The following is a 12,823-nucleotide window of genomic DNA, read 5'->3' as shown; positions in this document are numbered from 1 at the left end:
AAGCTATCATCCATTGATTCCCTAACAAACCATATCCCTTCAGGATGACACTTAGAGATAAGGTTTCTGGAGACTCTCTTGGCCAATGTTTTTTAGTAGCGCCCCCACCCCTCATCGTTCTTTAGCAATTCTCTCTCGCTGTATCCCAATCACAACTAAAAATATATATAAATTATCCAACCCAAATCTAGAATGACAGTCCTTAGTGCTTACTTTGAGTCTAGGACTCGAATTCCAGCTTCTCAATTTAGCACACATCATCCCTGTTAGAACATACATTTATAAACAACCTTTTATTGCTGGTGGTAACTCACGAGTGGCCTGGTAATGAAAAATCAGTATCTCAATGCATTCTTAGTCTAAATAGTTCAATTACGTCTGTCCATCATTTTAAGGTTAACCATGTTGTTACATGAACTGAACTCTCATTTTAATATGGTGAAACTCTTCCTTTGAAAATATTTTTTTCAAAAGAAACATTGGAAAAATTTGAGACCACCTTTACTCCACACACAGAGATGCGTACAAAGCTCTCCCTCACCCTCCATTTGGCAAATCTGACCATAACTCTATCCTCCTGATTCCTGCTTACAAGCAAAAATTAAAGCAGGAAGCACCAGTGACTCGGTCTATTAAAAAGTGGTCAGATGAAGCAGATGCTAAATTACAGGAATGTTTTGCTAGCACAGACTGGAATATGTTCTGGGATTCCTCCGATGGCATTGAGGAGTACACCACATCAGTTACTGGCTTTATCAATAAGTGCATTGAGGACGTCGTCCCCACAGTGACTGTACGTACATACCTCAACCAGAAGCCATGGATTACAGGCAACATTCGCTCTGAGCTAAAGGGTAGAGCTGCCGCTTTCAAGGAGCTTATAAGAAATCCCACTATGCCCCTCGACTAACCATCAAACAGGCAAAGCGTCAATACAGGACTAAGATCGAATCGTACTACACCGGCTCCGACGCTTGAGGGATGTGGCAGGGCTTGCAAACTATTACAGACTACAAAGGGAAGCACAGCCGAGAGCTGCCTAGTGACATGAGCCTACCAGACAAGCTAAATAACTTCTCTGCTCGCTTCGAGGCAAGTAACACTGAAACATGCATGAGCGCATCAGCTGTTCCGGACGACTGTGTGATCACGCTCTCCACAGCCGATGTGAGTAAGACCTTTGAACAGGTCAACATTCACAAGGCCGCTGGCCAGATGGCTTACTAGGACGTGTACTCCGAGCATGTGCTGACCAACTGGCAAGTGTCTTCACTGACATTATCAATCTCTCCCTGCCTGAGTCTATAATACCAACATGTTTCAAGCAGACCACCATAGCCTGTGCCCAAGAACACTAAGGTAACCTATCTAAATGACTACAGACCCATAGCACTCACGTCTGTGAGCCATGAAATGCTTTGAAAGGCTGGTCATGGCTCACATCAACACAATTATCTCAGAAGTCCTAGACCCGCACCAACAGATCCACAAATTATGCAATCTCTATTGCACTCCACACTGCCCTTTCCCACCTGTGCAAAAGGAACACCTATGTGAGAATGCTATTCATTGACTACAGCTCAGCGTTCAACACAATAGTGACCTCAAAGCTCATCACTAAGCTAAGGACCCTGGGACTAAACACCTCCCTCTGCAACTGGATCCTGGACTTCCTGATGGGCCGCCCCCATGTGGTGAGGGAAGGTAATAGCACATCCGCCCCGCTGATCCTCAACACTGGGGCCCCTCAGGGGTGTGTGCTCATGTACTCCCTGTTCACTCAAGACTGCACAGCCAGGCACGACTCCAACAATATCATGAAGTTCGCTGATGACACGACAGTGGTAGGCCTGATCACCGACAACGATGAGACAGCCTATAGGGAGGAGTTCAGAGACCTGACCGTGTGGTGCAAGGACAACAACCTCTCCCTCAACATGATCAAGACAAAGGAGATGATTGTGGACTACAGGAAAAAGAGAACAGGTTGTAGTGGAGCAGGTTGAGAGCTTCAAGTTCCTTGGTGTCCACATCACCAACAAACTAACATGGTCCAAGCACACCAAGACAGTCATGAAGAGGGCACAACAAAAACTATTCCCCCTGAGAAGACTGAAAAGATTTGGCATGGGTCCTCAGTTCCTCAAAAGGTTTTACAGCTGCACCATCGAGAGCATCCTGATTGGTTGCATCACTGCCTGGTATGGACTCCGACCGCAAGGCACTACAGAGGGTAATGCGTACGGCCCAGTACATCCCTGGGGCCAAACTTCCTGCCATCCAGGACCTCTACACCAGGCAGTGTCAAAGACTCCAGCCACCCTAGCCATAGACTGTTCTCTCTGCTACTGCACGGCAAGCGGTACCGGAGCGCCAAGTCTAGCCCAAGAGGCTTCTAAAACAGCTTCTACCCCCAAGCCATAAGACTCCTGAATGGCTAATCTGATGGCTACTGAGACTGTTTGCATTGCACCCCACCCTCTTCTATGCTGCTGCTACTCTCTGTTATTATCTATGCATGGTCACTTTAATAACTCTACCTACATGTACATAATTACCTCAATTACCTCGACACCAGTGTGCCCTGCACATTGACTCTGTGCCGGTAAACCCTGTATATATCCCCGCTATTGTTATTTACTGTTGCTCTTTAATTATTTCTTATTCTTATCTCTTTTTTCTTAAAACTGCATTGTTGGTTAAGGGCTTGTAAGTAATCATTTCACTGTAAGGTCTAGACCTGTTGTATTCAGCGTTTGTGAGAAATAAAATTTGATTTGATTTTGATATCTAATAGTTAAATCATAGTTTAAAAGAAGGTGACCTGGTTCTACTCTTTTTGGCCATTTTCTGGTGTTTTGTGGTGGAAAACTGAGTGGGTCTTGCACAACACGTCAACCCTGTTACCCATAGATAAAACAGGCTGGAAATGTTTTAGAAATATATTTTTGTTGTTGTTGTGAAGCCTGCATTCAATTGCCACTCCCTGGAAATGTGATTTTTATGACAGAATGTAAACATTTTGCAAAATTGAAAGTTTTTTTGACCAAGTTAGACTTCTAAATAGGCTCACAGAGCCTAGACGCTTACAGTTTTCAGAATAAGATGTTTGCGCACAGTTTGTAAAGCCACTTAATAAGCATTGCCTGGTTGTATTGAATTCCAGATAGAAGACTTTCCCCATAGTTAAGTGTTGTCATCTGTAGCTTTAAACAAATTCCCATAAGATTGGTGTATTTGATAAGCTGTGAATAAAATGTACTCTATCAACTCTTGAATGAATGTTTTCACTTCACAAGGACATGCAAACTTCAACATGAGCATGCTGTTATGACATCAAAACATAATACTTAAAAAAAGGGGTAGTTATTGCTGTGGTACATGTGTTTTAGTAAGTTTGCCTTTGGGCAGTTTGACAATGAAAGTGAGACGTACAAAGAATGTATGAACCTGTCATGAATCACATACTGGCTTGACTTTGCACGGGCAATAACATGATATCATTTCTACATAAGGTATTCATCAAAACTGGTTACTTAAAACCATCTTCTGTCCCCTGCAATAAGAGAGCATGTTTGAAGTAATGAATAAGCAACATACCGTATTTTATCTAACGTCCCTCTCTATTTAACAGTTATTTACTTGAATAAACAAGGCTAATTGAACTGTAGGCCAGAGAAACAGGAGCCTACAGACATCATTCAGGCTGAAGGCATAACAACCTACCATTTCTCTCCTGAAAGAGCAAAAGAAGACCCTTTTCAAAGTTGGTGCCCAGGCCTGTTCCCCAGAAAGTTTTATCTCCCTTGTGTGACTGAAGTGGTTCATGCTAAATGTAGGCCACTATCACTAGCGGAGAATATTTCTGCTCCAGGGCAAAGGCCTCTAAATACATAATATCACAAGGCTTAAAGCTGTGCCAAGAGTACAGAAGCACCTACAGTACACACCAAAGTAATTTCATTTATGTTAATCTCAGTAAAATCATGCCAGCACACATCAGATGTTTGTTATTGTAACAACCTTAACCCAACACCCCTGAATTTGCTACAATATTGTGGCAAGGTAAGAATATGAACCCAGGTTGTTGGTGTGATAAGCAAACACCCTACGCATCGCACCAATAGTGTTAATCCACTTGGTGGTAATTTTGACTTGGCTCATATTGCGAGGATTGCTACACTGCCCCCTCTGAACAGGAAGGCACTTCACCATGCTTTGATTATTCAGCCCTCTCACACCTTTTGGGCTGAAACGCTAGAGGCGTGGGGATGGGTAGTCAGGTGGCAGACCATTGATGTAAAGGCATGAAACTGTTTTGAGCCCAAACCTTCCTCAGCAGTCCTCTTTTGTCTAAAATACAAAAAAATCTAGACACAATTTTAATCAAAACCTGTTTTCATTAGTGCTGAGCGATTAACCGAAATGTCGGTCTTCTTTTGGTTTTTAAACAACTAATTGACCAATGTTGGTTCAATTATTGAACTACATACATTTTTCCCCCTATTTTCTTTCTGTGAGCTCAATGCACAGTTTCCTAGAGATATATCAGGCCAAGCCTGCTACATAAAAGAAATAGAAGCAGGCGAAATTGAGAGGAGAGCAGTTGCTTTGCAAGGTATCTCTACATTAAATTACATAATCTAAGTGATTGATAGTTGGTTTTAATAATCAGTCCAAAATTTAACAGACCTCAAAGTACTGAATGGGTCGCTCAGTACTATTTTATTCGATTTTTTTTACATTATAGTATCAATGAATAAATATACAAGATTCAATACAACTGAACCTCTAACGGATTTTTTTATTTGCTGGGATCCAAATATTTTGATAAATGCGTCACACGGACCGGATAAGGTGTTGCGCAGGTCGATTGTCATGCTGTGGTAGCTAGTTTGTTTTGGATTATCAGGTACTCTTGAGTTTTTAATTGACTGGTATTGTCACCTCAGCATATTACCATAGTTTTAGTGATATTTTACTTTTGCATAATAACTTTCTTCCACTTAATCAACGCATAATAATTCCGGAGCGACATGGTTAGCTAACGTTACGGGCAGCTTAACTTGATTTGCTATCTAGCTTGAGTGCAAGGCTAGCTGTCATGCATTTGTCATAAAATGCAGCTCGCCAAGTTTAGCTAGGTAGCTTTGCTTGCTTAATTTAACTTATCATGAAGTTTCCATGGGTTTATCTCTAAGTGTATCATTTAATCATAATAGCTATGAGTTTTGCTTTCCCGAATGTGCTACTGCAACATTGCAGTGGTATATTGTTGCTGACATGGATTTCTAGCTAGCTACAGTAGCCATAATGCATTAAGTAAAGCTACCACCCTTGTTCAAGCCAGCCAAGACCCGAGCCCAGTGTCTACTAACGTTACGTGTTAAAGCAAGCAACTGTCTGCCACGTTAGTTAACAATTCTAGCTAGCTAACTAACCAACTAATGTTGCGATGTTTATTTCAGAGGGAGTTATGGAGACCGAGACAACCCCAAATATACCCACAGAAAGCCATGGACATGGGATGAATGGGACTGATAAAGGCAGAGCTGCCATTAAATCCCAGTAAGTGTGCTTCCTGTTGTTACTTGGCTGGAACAAAAGTCTGCTCACACAATGGCCCTCTGTGAATACAATTCGCCACCCCTGCCCCAGACCATCACCAGTCTGACACGAGTACTGATGGAACAAGCCTCAATGAGAGAAACTATACAATGAAAAAGAAGACTGGTCGATTATTTTGGTCGAGCAGTATGATTTGCGCCTGTCTGGGTGGACTAATCCATTGTGGTGGCTGTGGGGATCACTCTAATACAGGTTTTCCCAAACTCTGACCTGAGGCGCCCCCCCCCCTGGGTGCATGTTTTGGTTTTTGCGTACTACACAGCTGACTCAAATAACCAACTCATCATCAAGCTTTGATCATTTGAATCAGCTGTGTAGTGCTTGGGGGAAAAAAAACTGAACATGGACCCCAGGACAGTTGGGGAAAACCTCTTAAGACGTGCTACTGAAATTGTATATGGTTATATTACAAAAGAACGATGGTGCAACACTAATACAAATATTATTTTATAACAAATGTGCTTTCTCCCACGTTTGATAGCGGTTGCTGTCCGGGGTTCTGAAACATCAGTGCGCGGTTGAATTGGTGCCTTTTCCTAGAACATGTTGCTATGTGCGTAATAGCAAAGTCACCCAGCATATTTGTGTTGAGAATAATGCGGCGGAGGCAGCAGTGGAGTTAAGAGACGAGGAAACAGCCCTTACCTTAATTGTCTAAGAAAAGTGAGGAGAGAGGAAACCCCAACTTAATTAGATCTATAATCAACAGCCTAACTGTTAATTGTGCCTGACTTTATAAATCATCCATATATATTTAGCTACAGAAATAAGATGGGTCCTGCTTGTGTTGCCTGTTTGAGTGTTTGTTTTAGGGATGCATGATATATCTGTGAACATGTAGGAATCGTCTGATATTAGCTAAAAATGCCAACATCCGTATTGGCCGATGTCTAGTTTAACGCCGATGTGCAAAACTGATGTCAAAACAGACTTGGATACCTATATAACGTAGGTACATGACATAATGACGCCACATAAAATGTTGTGCTACATGTGCAGCACTGCATTCCTAACCTAGCCCACAATGTCTGCTGTGTGGATCGAGCTGTTAACAAGTCGAGCAGTCATTTGTAAGAGTAAGAACATTTCAGCGAGACAATTCAAAAGGCAAAATCCATTAAAGCCAAGATAATGGAATTCATTGCCCTTGACAATCAACTGTTCTCGGTCGTGGGTGATGTTGGCTTTCGCCGACTGGTCGAGCACCGGTACACACTACCAAGTGCGCTATTTTTCAGATGTTGCCCTACCGGAGTTACACAGTAATAGCGTAACTGATATTAGCTTCACGACATACATACTATGGAACACCGTTTGGGTCTTTGCGTGTCAAAAGAAATACTGTTGCACTGTCAAATCTGTAGAAAAAAAGTCTGCAAACAAGCAACAACGGCCACGAACGATGTGTTTACAATACCACGTTGGTAATAAAGCATTTGTTTGACCTCAACTTCTGGGGTAGCTAGCTTTAGCTTGGTACCTAGCTAGCACCAATACAACCAGCCTGAAAACAATGACCAGTAGAAACTGCAGTTATTTAAATTATTCTTAGCAATGATTTAGGAATCCTTGTCAGTAAGTATTAGCTAGGTTGCCACTTGTTGTTCGCCTACTGAAATTGAACTTCAGTTCATTAAAATAAATAGCTAGCCAGCTACTTAACCCGGTTGCCCAAAGCTAAAGTGAAAAGCAGCCAGCTAGGTTCATCTGGCTAGTGACGCTCGACCGGACCGGGTTATGTATTGTGAAGCTAGCCACAATAAGGATTAGGCACATTAGTGGAATTTGCGATTTGCCTTCAAAATTGACAGTGATGCAAAGGAACACAAATAGTAGAATTACGCCATACTTTTATTTTGAAGGCTAACCGCAAAGTCCACTTGTGGTTAATCCTTATTGTGGCTAGCTTCACATAGATGGGTCCGACCACCATTAATCAAATAAGAACTGTCTTATAAATTAGGGTTATTTTAGATGATGACACCTAGCTATATAGTTAGCTAGCTATAGCTACTGATACAGATTGTCATTTTGCTATGTTTTTGGGGAAGAATGTTATTTGCATCCATGATCTAGCTAGCTTTTTTTTTAATGACCAGCACTGTAGGTGCGCGAGACAACTTTACCAGCATCATAGCATACGTATCGATGAATCATTGTGACATATGAAATACGAGTGATAGTGTAATCATTGTAATAACTACGTAAAAAATATATGTTATAACCAATTTATTCATGTGATTATGATATGCTAAAGTCAGGCTCGATTTACCACATCCATGCGATGCATACATGTGTCACGTAAAGAGAGCAAGGGTTGAAGGAATAGAATGCTTTTCATAAATAAATGAGGGATTTTGGTAATAACTTTTCATTAAGAAATGGCTGTAATTATGTTGCTACTTCAGCAACACAGACACCGCGATAAACACTGATGCTCTGTGGTGGTCGCTGCAGCAGGGAGGAGAGAGAGACAACGGGTGCTAGTCACACAGTCACTCGCTGTCATTTTTAACACAGAGCAGCAAGTCTGAGCTTGGCCTGGCACAATCAAATGTGTGCTTAAAGCATCATACAAGCTCTGCATATATACTGAACAAAAATATTAACGTAACATGCAACAATTTCGAAGATTTTACTAAGTAACAGTTGGTTCATAGAATGAAATCAGTCAATTGAAGTACATTCATTAGGCCCTAATCTATGGATTTCGCATGACTGGGCAGGGGCGCAGCCATGGGAGGGCATATGCCCACCCACTTGGGAGCCAGGTCCACCCACTGGGAGCCAGGCCCAGCCAATCAGAATTTTGTTTTTCCCCAAAAGGACTTTATTATAGACAGAACTACAACTGAGCAACTCCCCATCCTCAGACGATGCCGCAGGTGATGAAGGCAGATGTGGAGGTCCTGGGCTGGCGTGGTTAAACGTGGTCTGTGGTTGTGAGGCCAGTAGGATGTACTGCCAAAATCTCTAAAACAACGCTGGAGGTGGCTTTTGGTAGAGAAATTAACATTCAATTATTTGGCAACAGTTCTGGTGGACATTCCTGCAGTCAGCATGCTAATTGCACACTCCCTCAAAACTTGAGACATCTGTGGCATTGTTGTGTGACAACACACCACATTTTAGTGGCCTTCTAAATGTCCCCAGCACAAGGTGCACCTGTGTAATGATTATGCGGTTTAATCAGTGTCTTGATATGCCACACTTGTCAGCTGGATGGATTATCTTGACAAAGGAGAAATGGCCACTGACAGTGATAGAAACAACAATTTGTGCACAACATTTGAGAGAGAAGCTTTTTGTGCGTATTGAAAATGTCTGGGGCCTTTTGTTTCAGCTGTTAGGTTCTGACAAACAGAGTGAAAAACTAACGGACAACTAGTCAGAGCTCAAACCAAGTTTATTCACCCACTGGGTCAAAGAGCTGAGAAGACAAAGACATGTTTCTACCAGCACAAGTATTTATACCCTCCTATTAGACGGAGTCTCCTGCGTAATAAAGGAATGGCGCCAGAAGGGATGGCTGCCGTTTTACAGGCTCCTAACCAAATGTGCTATTTTGTGTTTTTTCGCATTGTTTGTAACTTATTTTGTACATTGTGTTGCTGCTACCATCTCTTATGACTTAAAAGAGCTTCTGGATATCAGAACAGTGATTACTCACCTCAAACTCGATGAAGATTTTTTCTTTAATGAGTCTGACGTGAAGGATATACTGCTTCTCTGAGACCAGGCCCAAATCCCCGTCATTCACGTGAAGAAAAGATGGAAATAAAGGGGGCAGAGGTTGGGGTGCCTTGTGAGATTTAGTTGGCGAGTGAGTAACACACCTCTACCATCAGTTCTATTGGCAACGTGCAATTACTGGAGAATAAACTGGATGATCCGCATTCGAGACTATCCTACAAATGGGACATTAAAAGCTGTAATATCTTATGTTTCACTGAGTCGTGGCTGAACGACGACACGGATAATGTACAGTTGGCTGGGTTTTCCGTGCATCGACAGAACAGAACAGCTATGACTGGTAAGACGAGGGGTGGTGGTGTGTGTCTATTTGTCAATAACAGCTGGTGCGCAATGTCTAATATTAGTTATTGCTCGCCGGAAGTAGAGTACCTCATGATAAGCTGTAGACCACACTATCTACCAAGTGAGTATACATCTATCTATATATTTCGTAGCTGTCTATTTACTACCACAAACCTATGCTGGCACTAAGACCGCACTCAACGAGCTGTATATGGCCATAATCAAACAATAAAATGATCATCAAGAAGTGGAGCTCCTAATGGCCGTGAACTTTAACTTCTCTAGGGTAGGGGGCAGTATTTTGACATCCGGATGAAAAGCGTACCCAAAGTAAACTGCCTGTTACTCAGGCCCAGAAGCTAGGTTATGCATATAATTGGTGGAGTTGAATAGAACACACTCTAAAGTTTCCAAAACTGTTAAAATCATGTCTGAGTATAACAGAACTGATATGGCAGGCGAAAACCTGAGATAAATCCATCCAGGAAGTGTGATTTTTATGTTTGTAGTTTTCCATTGTCTGCATATACAGATTCCATTGACTTAGGACTGAAATCGCACTTCCTATGGCTTCCACCAGATGTCAAGTCTTTAGAAATTGTTTCAGGCTTGTATTCTGTAAAATGAGGGAGTAAGACCACTTTGAATGAGTGGACAATTCAGCGTCCCAGAGATTTTTCATGTGCACGCCCGAGAGCGCGCCTTTCTTGTTTTTCTTTTATATTGACGAAGCTTTTGTTGAAATATTATTGATTTATTATGACTAAAAACAACCTGAGGATTGATTATAAACATTGGTTGACATGTTTCTACGAACTTTACTGATACTTTTTGGATTTTTCGTCTGCCTGTTGTGACTGTCTTTGAGCCTGTGGATTACTGAACAAAACTCGAAAACAAAACTGATGTTTTTGGATATACAGAGGGACTTTATCGAACAAAACAAACATTTATTGAGTAAATGGGAGTCTTGTGAGTGCAGCCATATGAAGATCATCAAAGGTAAGTGATTAATTTTAGTGCTATTTCTGACTTGTGGACCTCCTCTACTTGGCTGGTAACTGTAATGATTTGTCTGCTGGGCGCTGTTCTCAGATAATCGCATGGTATGCTTTCGCAGTAAAGCCTTTTTGAAATCTGACACCGTGGTTGGATTAACAAGAAGTTAATCTTTAAACCGATGTATAACACTTGTATGTTTTTATGAGTGTTTCTGTTTTTTAATTTGGTGCTCTGCAATTTCACTGGATGTTGGCCAGGTGGGACGGTAGCGTCCCACACCCCCTAGAGAGGTTAATGCGTTTTACCTAATTTCTACCAGCAAGTCACATGCAACCAGAGGGAAATAAAACTCTAGACCACCTTTACTCCACACACAGATGCATACAAAGCTCTCCCTCACCCTCCATTTGGCAAATCTTACCATAATTCTATCCTCCTGATTCCTGCTTACAAGCAAACACTAAATGAGGAAGTGCCTGTGGTCAGATGACGCAGATGCTACACTACAGGACTGTTTTGCTAGCGCAGACTGGATTATGTTATGGGATTCATCCAATGGCATCTGCCACGCTGATCCTCAACACGTGGGGCCCCTCAGGTGCGTGCTTAGTCCCCTCCTGTATTCCCTGTTCACCCAAGCACGACTCTAACCATCATTAAGTTTGCTGACGACACAACAGTGGTAGGCCTGATCACCGACAACGATGAGACAGCCTATAGGGAGGAGGTCAGAGACCTGGGAGTCTAGTGCTAAGGACAACCTCACCCTCAACGTGAGCAAGACAAAGGAGCTGATGGTGGACTACAGGAAAAGGGGTGCAGAACATGCCTCCATTCACATCGACAGGGCTGTAGTGGAGTGGGTCGAGTGTTTCAAATTCCTTGATGTCCACATCACCAACAAACTATCATGGTCCAAACATACCTAGACAGTCGTGAAGAGGGCATGACAACACGTTTTCCCCCTCTGGAGACTGAAAAGATTTGGCATGAACCCCCAGATCCTCAAATTGTTCTGCTGCACCATCGAGAGCATCCTGACCGGTTGCATCATCACCTGGTATGGCAACTGCTCGGCATCCGACCGTAAGGCGCTACATAGGGTAGTGCGTACGGCCCAGTACATCATTGGAGCCAAGCTTCCTGCAATCCAGGACCTATATACTAGGCGGTCAGAGGAAGGCCCAAAACATTGTTAAAGACTCCCAAGTCATAGACTGTTCTCTCTGCAAACTCAGGGCAAGCGTTACCGGAGCCCCAAGTCTAGATCCAAAAGGCTCCTTAACAGCTTCTACCCCCAAAGCTATAAGACTGCTGAACAAATAAGAAAATGCCACGTGGAATATTTACATTGACCCACCCCCTTTGTTTTTTACACGGCTGCTACTCACTTTACCCCTACCTACAGTACCAGTTAAAAGTTTGGGCACGCCTATTCATTCAAGGATTTTTCTTTATTACTATTTTCTACATTGTAGAACTATAGTGAAGACAAACTATGAAATAAAACGTATGTAGTCATGTAATATCCACAAGTTTTAAACAAATCAAAATATATTGAAATTCTTCAAAGTAGCCACCCTTAGCCTTGATGACTGCTTTGCACACTCTTGGCATACTCTCAACCAGCTTCACCTGGAATGCATTTCCAACAGTCTTGAAGGAGGTCCCACATATGCTGAGCATATTGTTGGCTGCTTTTCCTTCACTCTGCGGTCCAAGTCATCCAAAACCAACTCAATTGGGTTGAGGTTGGGTGATTGTGGAGGCCAGTTCATCTGATACAGCACTCCATTACTCTTCTTCTTGGTCAAATAGCCCTTACACATCTTGGAGGTGTGTTGGGTTATTGTCCTGTTAAAAAACAAATGATAGTCCCACTAAGCGCAAACCAGATGGGATGGCATATCGCTGCAGAATGTGGTAGCCATGTTGGTTAAGTGTGAGTTGAATTATAAATAAACCACTGACAGTGTCACCAGCAAAGCTCCATCACACCACCACCTCCATGCTTCACGGTGGGAACCACACATGCGGACATCGTCCATTCACCTACTCTGCATCTCACAAAGACACGGCGGTTGGAACCAAAAATCTCATATTTGGACTCATCAGACCAAAGGACAGATTTCCACTGGTCTAATTGCTCGTGTTT

The 12,823-nt window shown here is 42.4% G+C and overlaps 1 protein-coding gene across 1 annotated transcript in view; it reads left to right on the top strand.

Moving 5' to 3' along the window:
• The first annotated feature begins 4,895 nt into the window (after positions 1-4,895).
• The window catches only part of dus3l (dihydrouridine synthase 3-like (S. cerevisiae)), a 27,617-nt gene continuing 19,689 nt past the window's right edge, over positions 4,896-12,823 (top strand). Inside the window, exons 1-2 of the mRNA NM_001140439.1 lie at positions 4,896-4,912; positions 5,469-5,568. Coding sequence (NP_001133911.1) covers positions 5,477-5,568 — 92 coding nt within the window. The 5' untranslated portion in view covers positions 4,896-4,912; positions 5,469-5,476. The remainder of the gene's footprint in view (positions 4,913-5,468; positions 5,569-12,823) is intronic.

Source organism: Salmo salar, chromosome ssa27 (assembly GCF_905237065.1).
Source record: "Salmo salar chromosome ssa27, Ssal_v3.1, whole genome shotgun sequence".
Taxonomy (NCBI): domain Eukaryota; kingdom Metazoa; phylum Chordata; class Actinopteri; order Salmoniformes; family Salmonidae; genus Salmo; species Salmo salar.
The sequence above is the reverse complement of the archived record's forward strand: the minus strand, read 5'-3'. Positions and strand labels throughout refer to the sequence as shown.